Source organism: Geospiza fortis, unplaced genomic scaffold (assembly GCF_000277835.1).
Source record: "Geospiza fortis unplaced genomic scaffold, GeoFor_1.0 scaffold590, whole genome shotgun sequence".
Taxonomy (NCBI): Eukaryota; Metazoa; Chordata; class Aves; order Passeriformes; family Thraupidae; genus Geospiza; species Geospiza fortis.
The window spans coordinates 104,076-119,864 of NW_005054402.1; the positions used below are offsets into that span (position 1 = coordinate 104,076).

The 15,789-nt window shown below is 42.6% G+C and overlaps 1 protein-coding gene across 1 annotated transcript; it reads left to right on the top strand.

The window, feature by feature from the left end:
- Window positions 1-5,701: 5,701 nt before the first annotated feature.
- Window positions 5,702-14,993, top strand: LOC102040846 (acyl-CoA (8-3)-desaturase-like). The gene is given in 14 exon segments (XM_005426102.3): window positions 5,702-5,745; window positions 5,747-5,798; window positions 5,800-6,060; window positions 8,657-8,767; window positions 9,153-9,350; window positions 10,339-10,440; window positions 10,604-10,732; window positions 11,845-11,902; window positions 12,257-12,333; window positions 12,779-12,876; window positions 13,170-13,266; window positions 13,962-14,041; window positions 14,150-14,275; window positions 14,590-14,993. Coding segments are annotated over 14 exon segments (1,485 nt in total). The 3' UTR covers window positions 14,642-14,993.
- The last annotated feature ends 796 nt before the right edge of the window (window positions 14,994-15,789 follow it).

Genomic DNA, 15,789 nt, shown 5'->3' on the forward strand with positions numbered 1-15,789 from the left:
CCGAATAAAAGAAGAGACAGTGACCTGATCATAAAATGAGAAGTTTTAGAGCAGAGAATACTTCAATCTGTCAGTAAGAAAGAAATATCCAGCAGCTGATGTGTGGATCAATACCAGTTCAAGATACAGTGTAAGTGCAAATTCTTAGTACCAAGGTTAATTAGTCCAATTAGCAAGAGCAGTGCTAGGTTGTCCTCTAAGGCTAATATAAAAATTCAAGAATAACTCAATTTTATGAGTGATAATTCCTTGTATAATGTTTGCTTTGACTCAGGAAGAGATCAGGGCAGGCCTGTGGGCAGTATTATCCTAATTAGGTCACCTCCTGCATAATAGACTTTTTCAGATGAGCACTAACCCATCATTTAGCTGCAGACCAAGATAGAATGATAACTTTTTTTGGCAAGAAGGGGTGCCAATGTTCTAACAAGTGAGCCTGAATTCCTTTCCAGGATCGTCTCCCAGTCAGTTAGGAAAAAGAAACAAGGTGAGGTAAGAAATGCTGGGTGTTGCCCAAGTAAAATAAAAGGTGAGTGGAGATCTGCAATGAGCTCAGGTTTTGACATTTTCTTTGTTTTGTTCCCTCTTCTCCCCTCATCCAAGAGGAAGATCAGAAACATGTAAGACTAGAAAGCCACAGGTATTTCTGTCTTCAGCAAATATTCCAAAGTTGCCAAAATAAAGGAGTAAGTATAAAATTATGGACTTAGATCCCTAGCGAAGAGGGGAGAAACAAACTCAGGAGAGCATTTTTGAGAGATGAGGGACAACCTGTGAGGCTGATTGGGAATAGAAAGAACAGTGAAAAGGTCATGGAAAAAAAAAAGGTAGGAGTTGCTACTTGTAGTAACTCCAGCAATTTAGTAATTGCTAAAGTGTCAAAGGAAAACTAAATTTTGCAAAAGAAGTAGCAAAATATGCAAACTATGAGTGGTGCCCTTGTGGGCAGGGTAGAATGTAAAAGTTTAAGGATGAGGGACATCTCTGAGGCAAAATATTTACATTGTCCTAAGAATATGCCCCAAAATGTGTGGCTGAGGAAGGACAGAGGCAGATGGTGAAGGCAGAGAAGGAATTATGGCCAAATATTGGCTGTGCCACGTTTATTACAGAGGCTGGAAGGTAGCCCAAGGCCCACAGGAAGGTCAAACAGAGGAAAGTGCTCTGAGTGTAGGCCATGGAACCACCGTGGGTGTTTTAATCCTGGCTTAGGCCACCTTGTTCCTAATTAAGGTTGCACAAACCAAGTATTAAAACAAACTGTCAAGCATGGGCACCTTTTGTGGAGTCTATCTTCTCTGGATGCCCAATTTCAGGCAGCCAGAGAATTCAGAAGTTTGGAAGCAGTGAGTGCCCTGCACTGGGCACAGAAAATGCAACAAAAATGCTGCCTGGTCTGGAAAAAAATCCAACCCCAAATATGCAAGAGTGAGAAAACAAAATGGGTTTGTTACAGGCATTTAACAATTTTGACTTGGATCATGTTATGTCTTATTCTTTGTAACAATATAGAGCACTTGGGAGAGGAGAATTACAGAATTTAAAACTTTAGATCAGCATAATTTAGATCTTAAAGCCACAAAAGTGCCTCTGGGATTCTGATTCTTCATTCTTCTGATTCTTTCATGAAGCTGAAGGGCGCAAAGGGTTTATTTCATAGGAATTGCAAAAAAAAAAATTATATAATATGTGTTTTAATGCAATTTAATGTTCTGTGGGGAGATTTAGATGAGAAGGTTCACAGGGCTTATTACAGAGCCTAATTTTAGCCCTCATTCTAATTAGCATCTCAGGGTTTTATTGTTTACTCATAAAATGCAACCAAAAGCTGGGAGGGAAGGTGTGGCTTTCCCAGGTGGTTTTTTTTCCTCTTTTGCAAAGGGTGTGAAGATGGTTTTCACAGAGAAAAAAACCCTGTGTTAATTTACTATTGATATCTGGACTAAGGAATGAAAATTAATAAAAATTTAAAATATCTGAGCAAATGAAATCCCTCAAGGCAGGGTCTCCATTACAAACTTGACTCTGTCTATAAAAAAAACCTTTGGTTTTGCTTTAGGTTTCTCTTTCCATTTCATGGGACATGGTATTCCTGGTAAGTAGCTCCATCTGAGATGCAGGGTGGTTTTTCATCAACCCAGAATATACTAAAAAAGGGAAAACCTGGTCCTTTTCTCCTCCTGACTGACATGGTGCCTTATAATGTTTTTATCCAAAAGCAGTAAATTTCTAGATTCTTTTTCCTTTCCAAAGCAAAATTTTGCCAACTGTGCAAGTTTTTTATCACTTAAAAAGATTGCAAAGGTCTTTCTGAATGCAGCTTTTTCTTGAATTATGGATTCCCCATAAAGTTTTGTTCTGGAGATAAAATAATTTTAATTATTTCTATTTCCTGGCTGTGTTTGGGAAGAGGCACATCACAGTCACAGAAGAGGGAGCCTTGAAGGAGAATCCGTAAAATCCAGGAAGAAAAACAGACTCTGTGCACAGGAATGTGTGTGCTGACTGTGGATGGATGCAGGTAATTTCCTTGGAGCCACTGTAGGGCAGAGCATTCCTGAACCCTTCACAAAGTATCCCATGAATTCCACCAGAGTCCCTTGAGGACAAACTCTTCGAAGTATAGTTATGTTATATAAATTCAGTGGTATTATTTTAGGTATAAATGTTACATAAATTATGTTATATAAATTAGGTTATATAAATTACCTGCCTTCTGATGCAGAGACAGATCATCTCTGCTTTGATCAAAGATGCTGTTCCATGGCTCCAGAGCAGCCAGGATGGAGCAGAGAGGCTCAGCTCTGCTTTCAGAAGGAAGTGCATGTGTACTTGTAGATGCTCATCCAAGGTCACACTTTTCCAGCTTTTTCCACCCTTGACACCTAATTCTGGAGACCTGTTCAACCCAAAACTGTCTATCCTCTATCTAACAACTCTGGTTAGGCTCTACACTTCATAAAGTAGAGATTCTGCGCCCAGCTTTACCCAGGAGCCCCACTTGGGAGGTGTTCCCAATTGCAAGGCTCCATGAAAACCCTGTAAAAAAGTAAGACAATATTACTCAGAACCTAAAGATCTTCTCTGGAAAAGATTTTCTTAGAAACAAGAATCATTAATTCTTGCTGGAAAAACCTCTAAAATCATCAACCACTTCCAAATATTCTGGGGTATCTCAGTACCAGGTTTATTTTTGGCTTTATTTATTTATTTATCTCCAGTGGATTAAGTGTAAGCTGCAAACCTTTACGTGCCAGACGATAAAAGGGCTGAGGCAGCAACTGCCAGCTGAGCAGTCACGTAGTGTCCTTCTGGAAATCTGGGAAACTGTCAGGAGCCTGTGCAAGGAGGCTCTGAGTCATGGGAGCACGTGTACCAGCTCCCGGGAACGTAGGACACGCTTTTTGGCAGGTGTGTGGGCAGTGGTTGCAGAACACCGAGTGTGGTGTAAATTCACTTTAACAGGTTTCTCAATCATTGTTCTGGGTGAGCAGGACCATGCCTTTCACTGTCTGAGCTTTTGGAATCAGTTTGGTAACCTGGATAATATAGACAGAGGCAGCTTCTGCTTTCACATTGGGAAGGGATTTTAATTTAACAGAATATCAGTGGGCATTACAGGCCCCTCTGGATGGGATCTGATCCTAAATAAATTCGGACAATAAATATTTATACACACTGTTAATACAGAGGACAATCATCTTAGAGTTCCCAAAGTTAGTTCCACCATTTTGGTGGATGCTGGCACCCACAGTGTTAACAGTGAAAGTCACAGCTGCTGACGGTGGGTATAGACAGAGACATCCCATATTTGTTCACTCCAATACATTCCTGGTCCTTTATCCTGCATCTCCTCGTAGACCGAAACCAAACCCACATTTTTATCACCTCCTTTTCAAGTAGCTGCTGCATGTACAAGTCTGAATATAAGGCCATGGGAAGGGTTTTTTTGTACTTTCAGCCAGCTATGGAGTAACTTGATATTTTCACATGTGCACAAAACCCCACATCTGCAGGAAATTGCGCAAACTGTTGCATATTTTATTGCCACCACCTCAAGTACTGAACATTGATTTAGGTAAGACTCTGCCCATGTACATAGATCATGAACACATCATTAGCGTGGACACTCTCAGCTTTTATTTAGAGCAAGATAAAGAGTTACAAAATACAATGTGACAGCAGGATAGAAATTATTCCTCCCATTCTTTTATCACTGTCCTCTGATGAATAGCAGCAGTCACATTTCTCTTTTACTTTGGGCGGTTCACCAATTGCCACATGTCAGGCACTTTAAAATGGCAGTTTGGGGCTTGACTGATTAATTTGCAGGATGCTACATGATTTGAAGAATTAGAATTGCATAATTTGGAGTTCTGTGTCAGCCAGAAAACTGCCCACTCTGTGCTCGGGAGACACGGAAAACGCTTCACTGTGCTGAAGTGCCTTGGTCAAGAAAGTAGTTTGGCTTTTTTATCTACCTTTATCTTTTTTTATCTCTCCATCCTGCCTGAAGTCTGCAGCTTCACCTGAGTGTTTTCAGTCCTTCTCAGTACTGGGAGCTCACACAACAAGCAGTTTTCTTGGAATCCCAGAGTGTGAAGTCTCTGGGAAGCTCATTGTTATGAGAGATAGTTAAGACCTTCAGCTGCCCAGCTTCAGGCAGGGACTGGGCATCACTGCAGGCCACATCTGGGGTTATAGACCTAAGAAATTCAGAAACATAAACAGAACATTTGGGGCAAGGGGGGAAAGTCAGGGTTTAACTCTGTAGTGCATTACAGAGGGATATGATGGAAATACCCCATCTGTATCACTTCAGACTGTACCATGTCTGCCTGCTGCTTGTACCTTCCTCAAAAGCACCCAAGGCTTGGAATTTTGGATTTTAAAAAAACCCAGCCAGGATTAAGACACTGCTAGATCTCAAGTAGGGCAATATTTGATTTATATTGCTTAAATTTTTCTGCAAAATTGATGTGAGTTCATAGGAAACTTGGAATTGCCTTGTCACTGCATTTTATTACAGCTCTTTACCTCCTTATTGCACAGCAGACCTTCACAATATCAGAGATGTTTTGGCTTGGTTTCTGCAGGAGTAGGGTTTAAGTAAAGTTAGTTATGTCAACATTGCCTTTAAGCATAGGCTTCTGAATTTATAGCCAAAGTTGGTGTTAACAGTTATTGCTAGTATTATTGTTACTATTATTATTATTGTTATTTTTATCACTATTATTACTACTGCTATTACTACAAAATATTTTAATGTTATAGATTCATGAATGAATGAATTACTTGAACAATTAGGTGGTTGCATGGCCTCAGGAACATATAGGAAACTCTGAAACCAACTGTTATCAATATAGAAGCCAAATTAACTGGAAATAAAGAATGCTTTCTTAATGCATTCTTTATTTACTCTGATCTGGTGGTATTTTAATCAATTATTTATTTAAGAAAGGCACATTAATTTAGCATGCCAGAGTCAAGAAAATTTCAAAGACGAAGAACAACCTGAAGGGTCTGGATGGTAATGAGGCCATTTAGAGGTAACAGGTTGTCTTCCCAAATTTCTGTCTTTATTGCTGTTTGTGTTCAGTGGAGCAGTCAGACCTTGCAAAGGCAGCTCAGAAACAACAAGAAGGAGCAAGGCTTTTCCTCACGGGCGTGTCCAAGCGTCTGGAAGAGGAGGGAGCTTGGGATGGGTGTGTTTGGGCGAGGAGAGCCAACCAGCCCTTGGAAGCGCAGGGAGTGGCTTGGAGTGGGGCTGTATAACGGGCAGGCCAGGATGGGCCACCCTCAGCCTGGACAGGGAGCTGGCACTGGAGAATCCCAGCACGGATGGCTCCACAGACTGGCCCCAGCGAGAAGGGGACAGGACCTGTTCCGGCCTTTCCACAGCTTTTCACTTGGGAAGAGATCAGGATCCACAACGGCCGCGGGCAGGGCCGGGAGCAGTGGCTGGTGGTTGACAGGAAGGTTTATGATGTCAGCCAGTTTTCCAAGAGACATCCCGGGGGCAGCCGGGTTATCAGCCACTATGCCGGGCAGGATGCCACGGTAAGAGCTGGGAAAGCAGCGGAGGAAGGTGCTTCCAGTGGCAGGGAAGGAGGAGAATGTGGTGGGGAATCCTGTCTGGTGGTGGTCATCCTTGTGCTTGGTCAGAGAGAGGACTGAGAAAGCAGCATGATGACCTTGGGCTGCAGGACATAAGGAAAAGTCCTACAAATATATTTGAACACAGATCTTCCAGGGATTCCTGCAAAAATCTTTGATCTAGAGGATTTATCTAAAATAATTTGGTGCTTTTTGGCAGGAATAATAAATTCTAATCAGATCTCCCAGACTGTGCTGAAAGGAGATGCTGAATTTCTGAATAGGCAGAAATCTGAGCATTGGAAACATGGGCATAAACTTGTGGGAGATTTAATTCTTGTCACGACAAGACTTTCTGACTTGAAGAAAGTTGCATAGCCTGTCTTAATTCCTCATGTTTCAGCGTGTGGAATGGGATAGCACTTCTAACTCCCAGCCCAAAATGGGCCAGATCAGTTACTTTTCACATTTCATCCCTTGCACCCTGCTTTAAACTGGGGCAGAAAAATACCTGGTGATCTCAGAGGAAGCAAAAGGAGAGGTTTGAGTCTTGTTTGGTTTCTCCCAGGTTCACTGACCTTCAGAGCCTAGGCCAGCCCTGAGATCCTGGTGCTATCTCCTGCACTTTCTGCCACTGGACTTTTACAGAAGGAGTCGAGGAATGCAGAATGCATGCAATGATTTGTCCCCAAGCTATGTTCTCCCAGCTCCTGAAAGGACCTGCACTTTACATCATTGTATTTATAGACACCCAGGGGATTTAACCGCAGTGAACGGGTTTAAAAAATGACCTTTGATCTTACTTGTTTTTATTGTAGCAATAATTACAATCTGATTTTACTTGATCTTAAAGGTATTTTTAAACCTCTAGGTGTACTATATCCCTTTGAAGACAGGACCACAACAAGTAGCCAAAATTGTGGGTTCAATGTGGATTTGTTTTGCATCCTAACAACACTTTCTGTCTTGCCCTTGCTAATTCTTTTTGCTTTTAAAGTGCTGCTTCTCCATATATTCTAAGAAATCCACATGGAAAAGCAGGACTGGGACATGTCTCAAAAAATTACTAGTGCAGGACTTTACCTAAAACCAGGATCCGGAATTTTTTTTTTCAACAACTCTTGACTGCTCTAGAGCTCATAATAGTCTATACATAGTGAGAATTTTCTTCCTTTGTGGGGGCTATTTTGAAAAGACAAGGCAAGACCATTGCAGAGCATTTAACTGATGTCAGATGTTGTGAGTTATGTGCGTAGTAGGTGATAGTTCTTGAAGTTAATCTCTAAACTTAATCTTAAAGTTAGTAAGATGCTAATCAGGGCCTAAGACCAGGGACAAGAAAAAACAGGCAGGACTTAAAGGCTTTCAGTGATAAGAATCTGTGATACTGATCTTATTGATAGGATTTCTGCTTGAAAGAATTCTGGTTCCTGTTTCCAAACTGCAGTATAGATACTTACGGGTTAAATCAGAATTCCTGGCAAGATGGAGGGATATAAAAATGTATAAGGACCTGGAGGATGAGGGGCACAAAATTGTGATGGAAAGATTTCCCCAGTCCTCCTTGTCTGGACAGAGTTGTTCATTTGTCACTGTGACAAAGGGTCACTAGATGTCTGTAGAAAAGCTCAAATGTCCAAAAGGTCACGCTGTTCAGACTTTTTCTAGACTAAAGTACTCGGAGAGAGACTGTCTCCAACTAAGAGGCTCCAAGGAAGTCCTCTGTCCTCTTCCAGGGATTTGATCCTGACCAGACCTGTACAGAATATTTGGGTTGTGCTCATCCCTGCTGATTTTCAGAGCCAAAATCAGCAAAACCAGACTGTTCAAAATGAGGATTTTGTTCTATCTGCTCCTTCTGTAAGAAAAAAGCGTATGGCCAGCCTCTTTACCTTTCTTCTGGAAAATCCACTGAGGATGTGAGCTAAAGAAGAGTTTTGATTTATCTGGAATCTCATCCTTTTCCCATTGTTTATATTTGATTTGAAACTGTGATTTGAAATGGTTCTTGGACAGGAACTTTTGTGTCATTAGTGTTCCCACATCCCCAAAACATCAACCTGTTCTGGAAATTGGGAGGGAACTATAAGAGACACCCAGTTTGTGCTGCTGAATATGAGGCTTCAGCATCTATTTTGTATGGCCTTAGTATTGCACAGACAGGATTTCAAAGCCTCATCCCAAGCATGGCAGAGACACACCTCATTCCCTGCTCCTGGGTCCCATCCATAGGGCAGGGCTGCTGGCTGGAGCCTTCTAGGGACAGACTGTGCTGAAACAAGCAGATGAAGGAACAGGTTTCCCTCTGCAAAGGGTTTTTCATCAAACCCTTTCATGTTTATTACCAGCCTCGCCCAGGGGCTTTTATGAAATCTGGGTGCTTGAAACTCCTCCAGCTTCCTTGGGCCAAGCTCCAGTCAATAGGAAAGAGTCACAGGAGAGACAAAAATGGACAAGGGGAGCAGGATTTTGTGTTATAATCCAGACTTGGGGAATGAGAGGCTCAGCTCTGGTGTTCAGTGACATGCCCTCTCTCACTCCCTCCCTTTGTGTTCCTCAGGATGCCTTTGTGGCATTCCACAACGACAAGACCCTGGTGAAAAAGTACCTGAAATCTCTGCTGATTGGGGAGCTGGCACCTGATCAACCCAGCTTTGAGTCTAATAAAAAGGTGAGTGCCCTAGATTCCAGTGGTGGGAATGGCTCAGGGTTCAGCATGGAAGAAGAAGGAAAACAGGGGAGGTAGCAGGAATTGCCTCTGAAGGAGCACGCCTGATGCTGTGGGTGGTGATGGGCAGGCATGGAAATATGACTGTCCCAGCATCACTAAATCCACTCCTGGGAGCAAGGAATGAGCTCCAGAGCCCCAAATCCTGCTCTCTTCTCCTTGCTGGGATGTTTCAGAATCAAAGCAAAGTCTTGTTGACTTCATGCTTGTTTTGGCACAGAGCCCCTACTGACAGAACATCTCCTCCAACTTCTGTGGCTCTTTTGGGGTTCCTGGCTCTGCTCTATTTTCAAAGTAAATAGTGCATTAATATTCACTTTACCCACAGAAATCCCTCTTGGAGGATTTTCGTGAGCTGCGCTGCGCCATTGAGAAGATGGGACTTCTGAGGCCCAATTACTTCTTCTTCTTCCTGATTTTCCTTCACCTCCTGGTGCTGGATGCTGCATCCTGGCTCGTGCTCTGGTACTTTGGCGTATCCCTGGTGCCTTTCCTGGTTGGCATGGTGTTCTTCACCACTGCCCAGGTAAACTGCTGACGGGTGCTCAATGCTGCAGACACCCTCGGCTCCTCCAGGTGGGGAGGATTAATGGAATGCTCCCATCCCAGGCATTGCCTCTCCTTAGATCCCATTATCTCGCTGAAGATGACAGGCACGTTCTACGTCACAATTTTTGTTGCCTGCAGCAGATCTCATTTTGCTGACAGGCTGCTCCCTTGGGATGGTGGGGTTCTTGTGGAACTGGCTCTTTCACAAGATGGGATGAGCCGATTTGATCACTTACCCCAACAAAAAGAAGGAATATTCCATTCTCACCTGCAGTTTTGGCTCTCTGTTTCTTCTATCAGATGGCTCTGGTATTTTTTGGTTCTTTATGAGTCCCCTCTAGCCCTGAATAGTTTTCTGCTGGATTAGTAAATTCAGCCATGTCAGCAAAGGATCCATTTCACTGTGGGTGTTGGGAAGGAGGGAATAGGGATTTGTGGCACTTAGATGGGAGAAATTGAAGGGTGTGGTGGAGGGAAGAACACGAGATTTTCTTATTAGCACTGAATGCTTAAGTTTGCTCAGGTCCCCCTGGAGCAGGTGCAAATGAGCTAATTTATTTAATTAATCTGTTTTAATTGCCTAATATCTGCTAAGGCAGATATCCCTCAAAGAGCAGTCTTGTATTTCCATGGAAATATGGAATGCAGTGAAGCCACAGACTTGCTGTGGCTGGTTACTTGGAAATTAATTATTCACGATGATAGCAACAGAATTCCATGTTGTGACAGTGAAGTTAATTGCAATGATGCTTCGCTGCTTTCCCTGTAATATTCCTGATGAAACTAATATCTGGAATGAAGCAGCTCTGGTGGACAGTGGCCTGGATGGAAGTTCCCAGCCCTGTGAGTATCTCCTGACACATCAGAAGGAGGATGAAACTCACACTATGAAGTTACAGAGACTCATAAGGGAAATTATTGCAATGGAGCAGTTCTCTTTCCTTAGTGATCCTTTTGTCTCCCAGATCCAGATGGGCTGGTTCCAGCACGATCTGGGGCACTGCTCTGTCTTCAGGAAGCCCAGGTGGAATCGTCTCCTGCAGATTGTGGTGATAAACATGCTGAAGGTAGTGGTGGGAATGTTCTCTGGGGCTGATTGGGACTAAGCAATGGATGGGAGTGTCCCTAAATCCAGGCAAGGTCTCCTGTGAGGGAATTGCAGCAAATAGAGATGGGATCCTTGATATTTCTCCAGTTTGAATCCCTGGTGTTGCCCTTTTCCCCACGCAGGGGCTGCCTGCCAGCTGGTGGAACCATCTGCACAACCAGCACCATGCCAAGCCCAACTGCTTCCGCAAGGACCCCGACCTCAACATGCACCCTCTGCTCTTCAGCCTGGGAAAGACCCTCTCCCTGGAGGTCTGCAAAAGCAGATTTAGTCACAGAAAGCTAGAGTGCGATAAGTGTCTAATATAGAATAATAACAACCCAGATTGTGCCTTGGAACAAAGTGGTTTTTAAGGTCCCTTCCAACCCGGACTATTCTAGGATTTTATGATAATTACTGAGGTTTTCCAAAATCTGAGAGTCCTGTGTTATTGCAATGCTGAGAGACTTGCTCCTGAGAAGCAAAGGCTTAAAATCAGTGCTTAAGTAAGGACAGGCATCTTGAAGGCAGCTCCAGGGGTGAGTCAGCCACTTGCATTAGAGAGTGGTAGTGAATCAGATGTTCCCTCTGGATCCTCCTGGCTGCCAGAGCTGTTGGGCACCCAAATCCTTCAGGGCCAGCACCGAACACAAACACAGTGAAGGGTTTCCTAATCCTGAACTTTATGGCTTTCATAAAAAGAGAAACTTTGAATAGATCCTCCCCGCTTCCATGATGGTTTCTGACAGCATCAGGATAGGCAAGGCTCATTTGCCTTTTCCTTGTAATTCCTTTTACTCATCCTTTAGTGATGAAACAGCCTCGTTGCAAGATACACCAGCCTCTTAAAATAATGCCTCTCTCTCTTTTACCTGCTGATGAAACTCTCCAAGGCACATGGAAAATTCCATCTCTGCTGCCCCAGACAGATTCCTGCAATGGGAGATACAAAATGCTTATTGATAGAAAACCATTGGATTTTGTCAGGGATTTTGGGAAAGAGCTCTCATGTAGGAGCATGAACATCCAGAGCCCGCTGGCTGTGCTCTAGTGGGTTTGACGGAGTGAAAATGTAGGAAATCAGTTCTCATGTCTTCCTGCTTTTTGGCAGGATCAGAGTTAGGCACACTATGGATAGGCAAAGTGGATTTCAGGGCTTTTGTTTATCCAGTTTATTTGCTGCTCCAGTGTTGATCCAGTGCAGACTGGAGCTCTGGAAGTAGTTTGCTTTAGCTCCTTATTATTTTGTCTTTTGAAGAATTATTTTCACAAAAGTTTGGGGTGATGTTAAGAAACTTTTTGTGCAATTGGTGAAAAATTAAAGGTGAAGAAATAAACTTAATTGTGCTTTTTGTGAATATTTCAGTATCTTTTCTTTTTTCAGCTTGGAAAGCAGAAGAAGAAGTTCATGCCTTACAATTACCAGCACAAGTATTTCATCTGTGAGTATCTCCTAAAACCAGCATCTCCTTCCCCACAAAATAAGGGTTTTTAAAGATATTCCCATTGAAGTGAGAGCTCCAGGAAGCTTCCTTCACATTAAAGAAGGTCCCATGAGGAGGAATTACCCCTTAAGTCTCTGTTTGGGTTATGAGATGTAGGTGGGGGTGCATCAAACAGATACAGGAATGAGGAAGAAATGGAGAAGTGATGAGAAGAAAAGAGGAAGAGATTATGTGGGTGCATGGAGGTTAATATGAGTGAAAGACAGCAATTTTTCTTCCACTGGAAAGAAGAATCATTTTTATGATGCAGTGAAATTACAAATATCTCTCTTTTTCTGTTCTGTCCTTCAGTGCTGGCCCCACTCGCCCTCATACCCTTCTTCCAGCTGTCAACAATATACTTTGCAATCAAGAGGAAAAAGTGGTTGGTAAGCACTGCTTCCCTGTCTGGAACTCCAAAAATGTCGCTGTATCCACCTTCACCTCCTATTGGTCAGGTGGCTGGGGGGTAAGAGAGAAAAAGGATAGAGAAGGCTGATTCTAGGCTTGCTGCAGCAAAATAAAATAGTTTAGAAGAGGCTTTTTAGCCTTTTAGCAGATAAATAAAAGTTACCAGGAAATTCCCAGACTCAGAGTGTGATGGCAGGGCTGCAGCTATTGATGGTTAAGTAGGAATATTTCAGGGACACACCCACCTTATGCAGAATGGAGCATATTCCTGATAAATCAGAAATTTGCATATCAGAACATTTTTTAAGCTGCAGTTCAAGAAAAAGGGAGAGGATGGTGTGGAGGCATTTCATCAACAAAGGCTGATTTTCATCCTGATTTGGTTGGGGTTTTTTTGTTTGTGTTTTTTTTTTTTTTTTACAGGACCTGATATTGGTTGTGACTTTCAACATCCGAGTCTGCCTCATGTATGTTCCTTTAATGGGTTTTAAAACCTTCATGATATACTACTGGCTGTCCAGGTAACTCAGAGCATGCCCAGAGCCCCATAATTAATATTTGTAATCAATATTGAGCTTCAAAAGAAAGAAATGGAAACTGAAACTATGATTTTCTCAGAATTAAATAGTCCAGAAGAAACAGTTTAACTTCAGGGTGGGTGGCGGCTGCTCAGGGACATCTGCATCTAAAACTTGAGTGGTTCTTAAACTCCAAAAGTGCTTTTTCACTTAAGAAGAGACTTAGCCAAGTGTTTTAGTGTTAAATTTGGATGGGATTAGAGATGTGACAAGAGTTTCTGGATTTATCTGCCCAGGTACCTTGAGAGTAGCTGGTTTATTTGGGTGTCCCAAATGAACCACATCCCAATGAACATTGATTATGACAAGAACAAAGACTGGGTGTCCACTCAGGTGAGAAACTCTTTCCTTCTGGAATACTGGGTCTGCTGGTGTAAATTATAGAACAAAGACAATGTTGTTATTCTCTTAGATTTACTGTTAATGAGGTTTGCCCTTCCATTAATTAAATAAACCTTTCTGTAATATTCAAGCCATTTAAAATTTTAGTTGGTAAACAAGAAATCTAGATTTTAAAAATACTGTTTATTCACTGAAAGGCCTTGACATATTTTTCACAACCCTTTCCCTTCCCTATTATAGAAAAGTACTGGTGGTATAACAGCCAATTTCCTTTTTAGGCCAAGTAAAGGGAAGCAAGGTGGGATACCTTGATTTTTACCCTACAGGCTGCAAGTTTACTACAGATAAATCTGACAAAATTGCCTGATAAAAAAAGAATATAGATTCTTTTTTTATCAGGCAATTATCAGGTAAATAGAGCTTTGCTCACATCTATCCTGCCTCCAGCAGTATAATCCCACATAGTGGGTTTGCAGCAGTTTCCTGTTTTATCAAGGATGAAAAACTCAGCCGGGCTAGTGTACACTGTGTTGAATTCCTCAGGGCAATGATGGCTGCAATCCCTGACTTTGCCTTGATTTTTATGCTAGATAAGGGTGGGCAATGATTGCTGGGGGTTCAACTGTTGGACTTGCAGGAAAATAAAATCTAAACCATCTGGGGATTTTGGGTTTTTTCCCTCCCAGCTCCACGCAACCTGCAACGTGAACCAGTCTGTGTTCAATGACTGGTTCACTGGGCACCTGAACTTCCAAATCGAGCATCAGTGAGTATCATCCTGGGGGAAAAAATGGGAATCATCTGGGGCAGGGGGATGTTTTGAAGAGGGAGAAAGCCAAGCCTTGCAATAACTCTCTCTCATCCCGTTGTGCAGCCTGTTCCCCACAATGCCTCGGCACAACTACTGGAAAGTGTCTCCCCTGGTGAAAAGCCTCTGTGACAAGCATGGCATTGAGTACAAAAGCAAGACTTTGCTGACAGCCTTTGTAGATATTTTGCAGTAAGTATCAATAAACAAGATGATTTTGCTCTGTGGTGGCAGGTAAGAGACACCCAGGCAGCCATTTCAAATCAGTGTCCACGGAGAGATCAAACCTAGAGTTTATTTAGACTTCTCTGAAGTTTTAGAGTTTCAAAGCTTGTTTTTCTCTTCCTTAAATCCTTTCAGCTCATTGCCAGCAGTCAGACTTTGCTATGAGGTGTCCATGCAATTTAAAATCAATTTTTTTCCTTTTATTTCTATAACGACAGTTGGCCTTCCACAAAGTTGAACTCTGTCTCCTCCTAAGTGATTTTTCCCTTCTGCTCCTGCAGTTCCCTGAAGGATTCTGGGGAGCACTGGCTGGAAGCATATCTGCATGGATAGAAACTGGCAACTCTCCAAGGGAATCCCTTCACCACACAACTGCTGCCAAAATCCAGGACACATCCCTGTGCATGTCCTCAGGCATGGGAACTCAGGAGCTGGGCAAAGTTAATTTCAGTAAGAATGAAATGGGAAAGTGGCTTCAAGATACATTTTTACCTTGTTCCCCACCATGAACCTCTGTTTTTTCCTGCTCTCAGTCTCTGAATTCAGAGATGGGCTTTTAAACTTGGGGAGAAGTAGCTCTTGAATCATCTTGACCAGTTTAACTTTATTGGAAGTGCCAGCTCCTTGCTTATGGAAGAGGTTTGAAAGGAAATTCTTCTTCGAGTCATAGAATCCTGGAATGGTTGGGGTTGGAAGGGACCTTAAAGATCATCTTGCTGCACCCCCTGCCATGGGCAGGGACACTTTCCACCAGACCAGGTTGCTCCAAGCCGTGTCCTTGGCCTTGAACAGTTCCAGGAATGGGACATCCACAGCTTCCCTGGGAAACCTGCTCCAGTGCGTCACAATAAAGAATTTCTTCCTAATATCCAATCTACGCCAACTCTCTGTCAATTCAAAACTGTTGTCCTTACAAGTCCTGATAAAAACTCTCCATCTTTTCACAAGCCTCTTTCAGTATTAAGGTCTCCTAAGTACAGGAAGTCAGGAGACATTAGGCTAGGTGGAATTTTCTTTTTAAATTTTCTTTAACAGATCAAATAAATCTACAAAGAACAAGGTAGCCTCTGGGGCACGTCCCCATCGCTTCTGGTCAGCTTGCTGTGACTATTAAGGGTTGTAACAAGTTCTGTTCCTGGTTTGCAGGGACAGGCAGATCAGCTGGGGGCTGCTGACACCTGCAGAGGCAGTGTGAACGCAGTTGGCATGGCATGTGGTATCTGTAGGCATAAATACATGTCTGGGTTCTAGCTGAGTGCTGACTGTGCTGTCAGATTGGATTTCTGGTGCAGACCAGCTTTGAATCAGGCTGAGAAGACAAAGCACTGAGGAGTAGGTCCAGATTTCAAGGGTATTTAGGGTACTCCTGCTTTTATATATGTATATATATATTACATTTTATCTAAAAGTTTACATCTTGGAGGTTTAGTACAATTAGTTTTATGAGAGAATTATGAATAGAGTTCTTGGTCATGATTTTT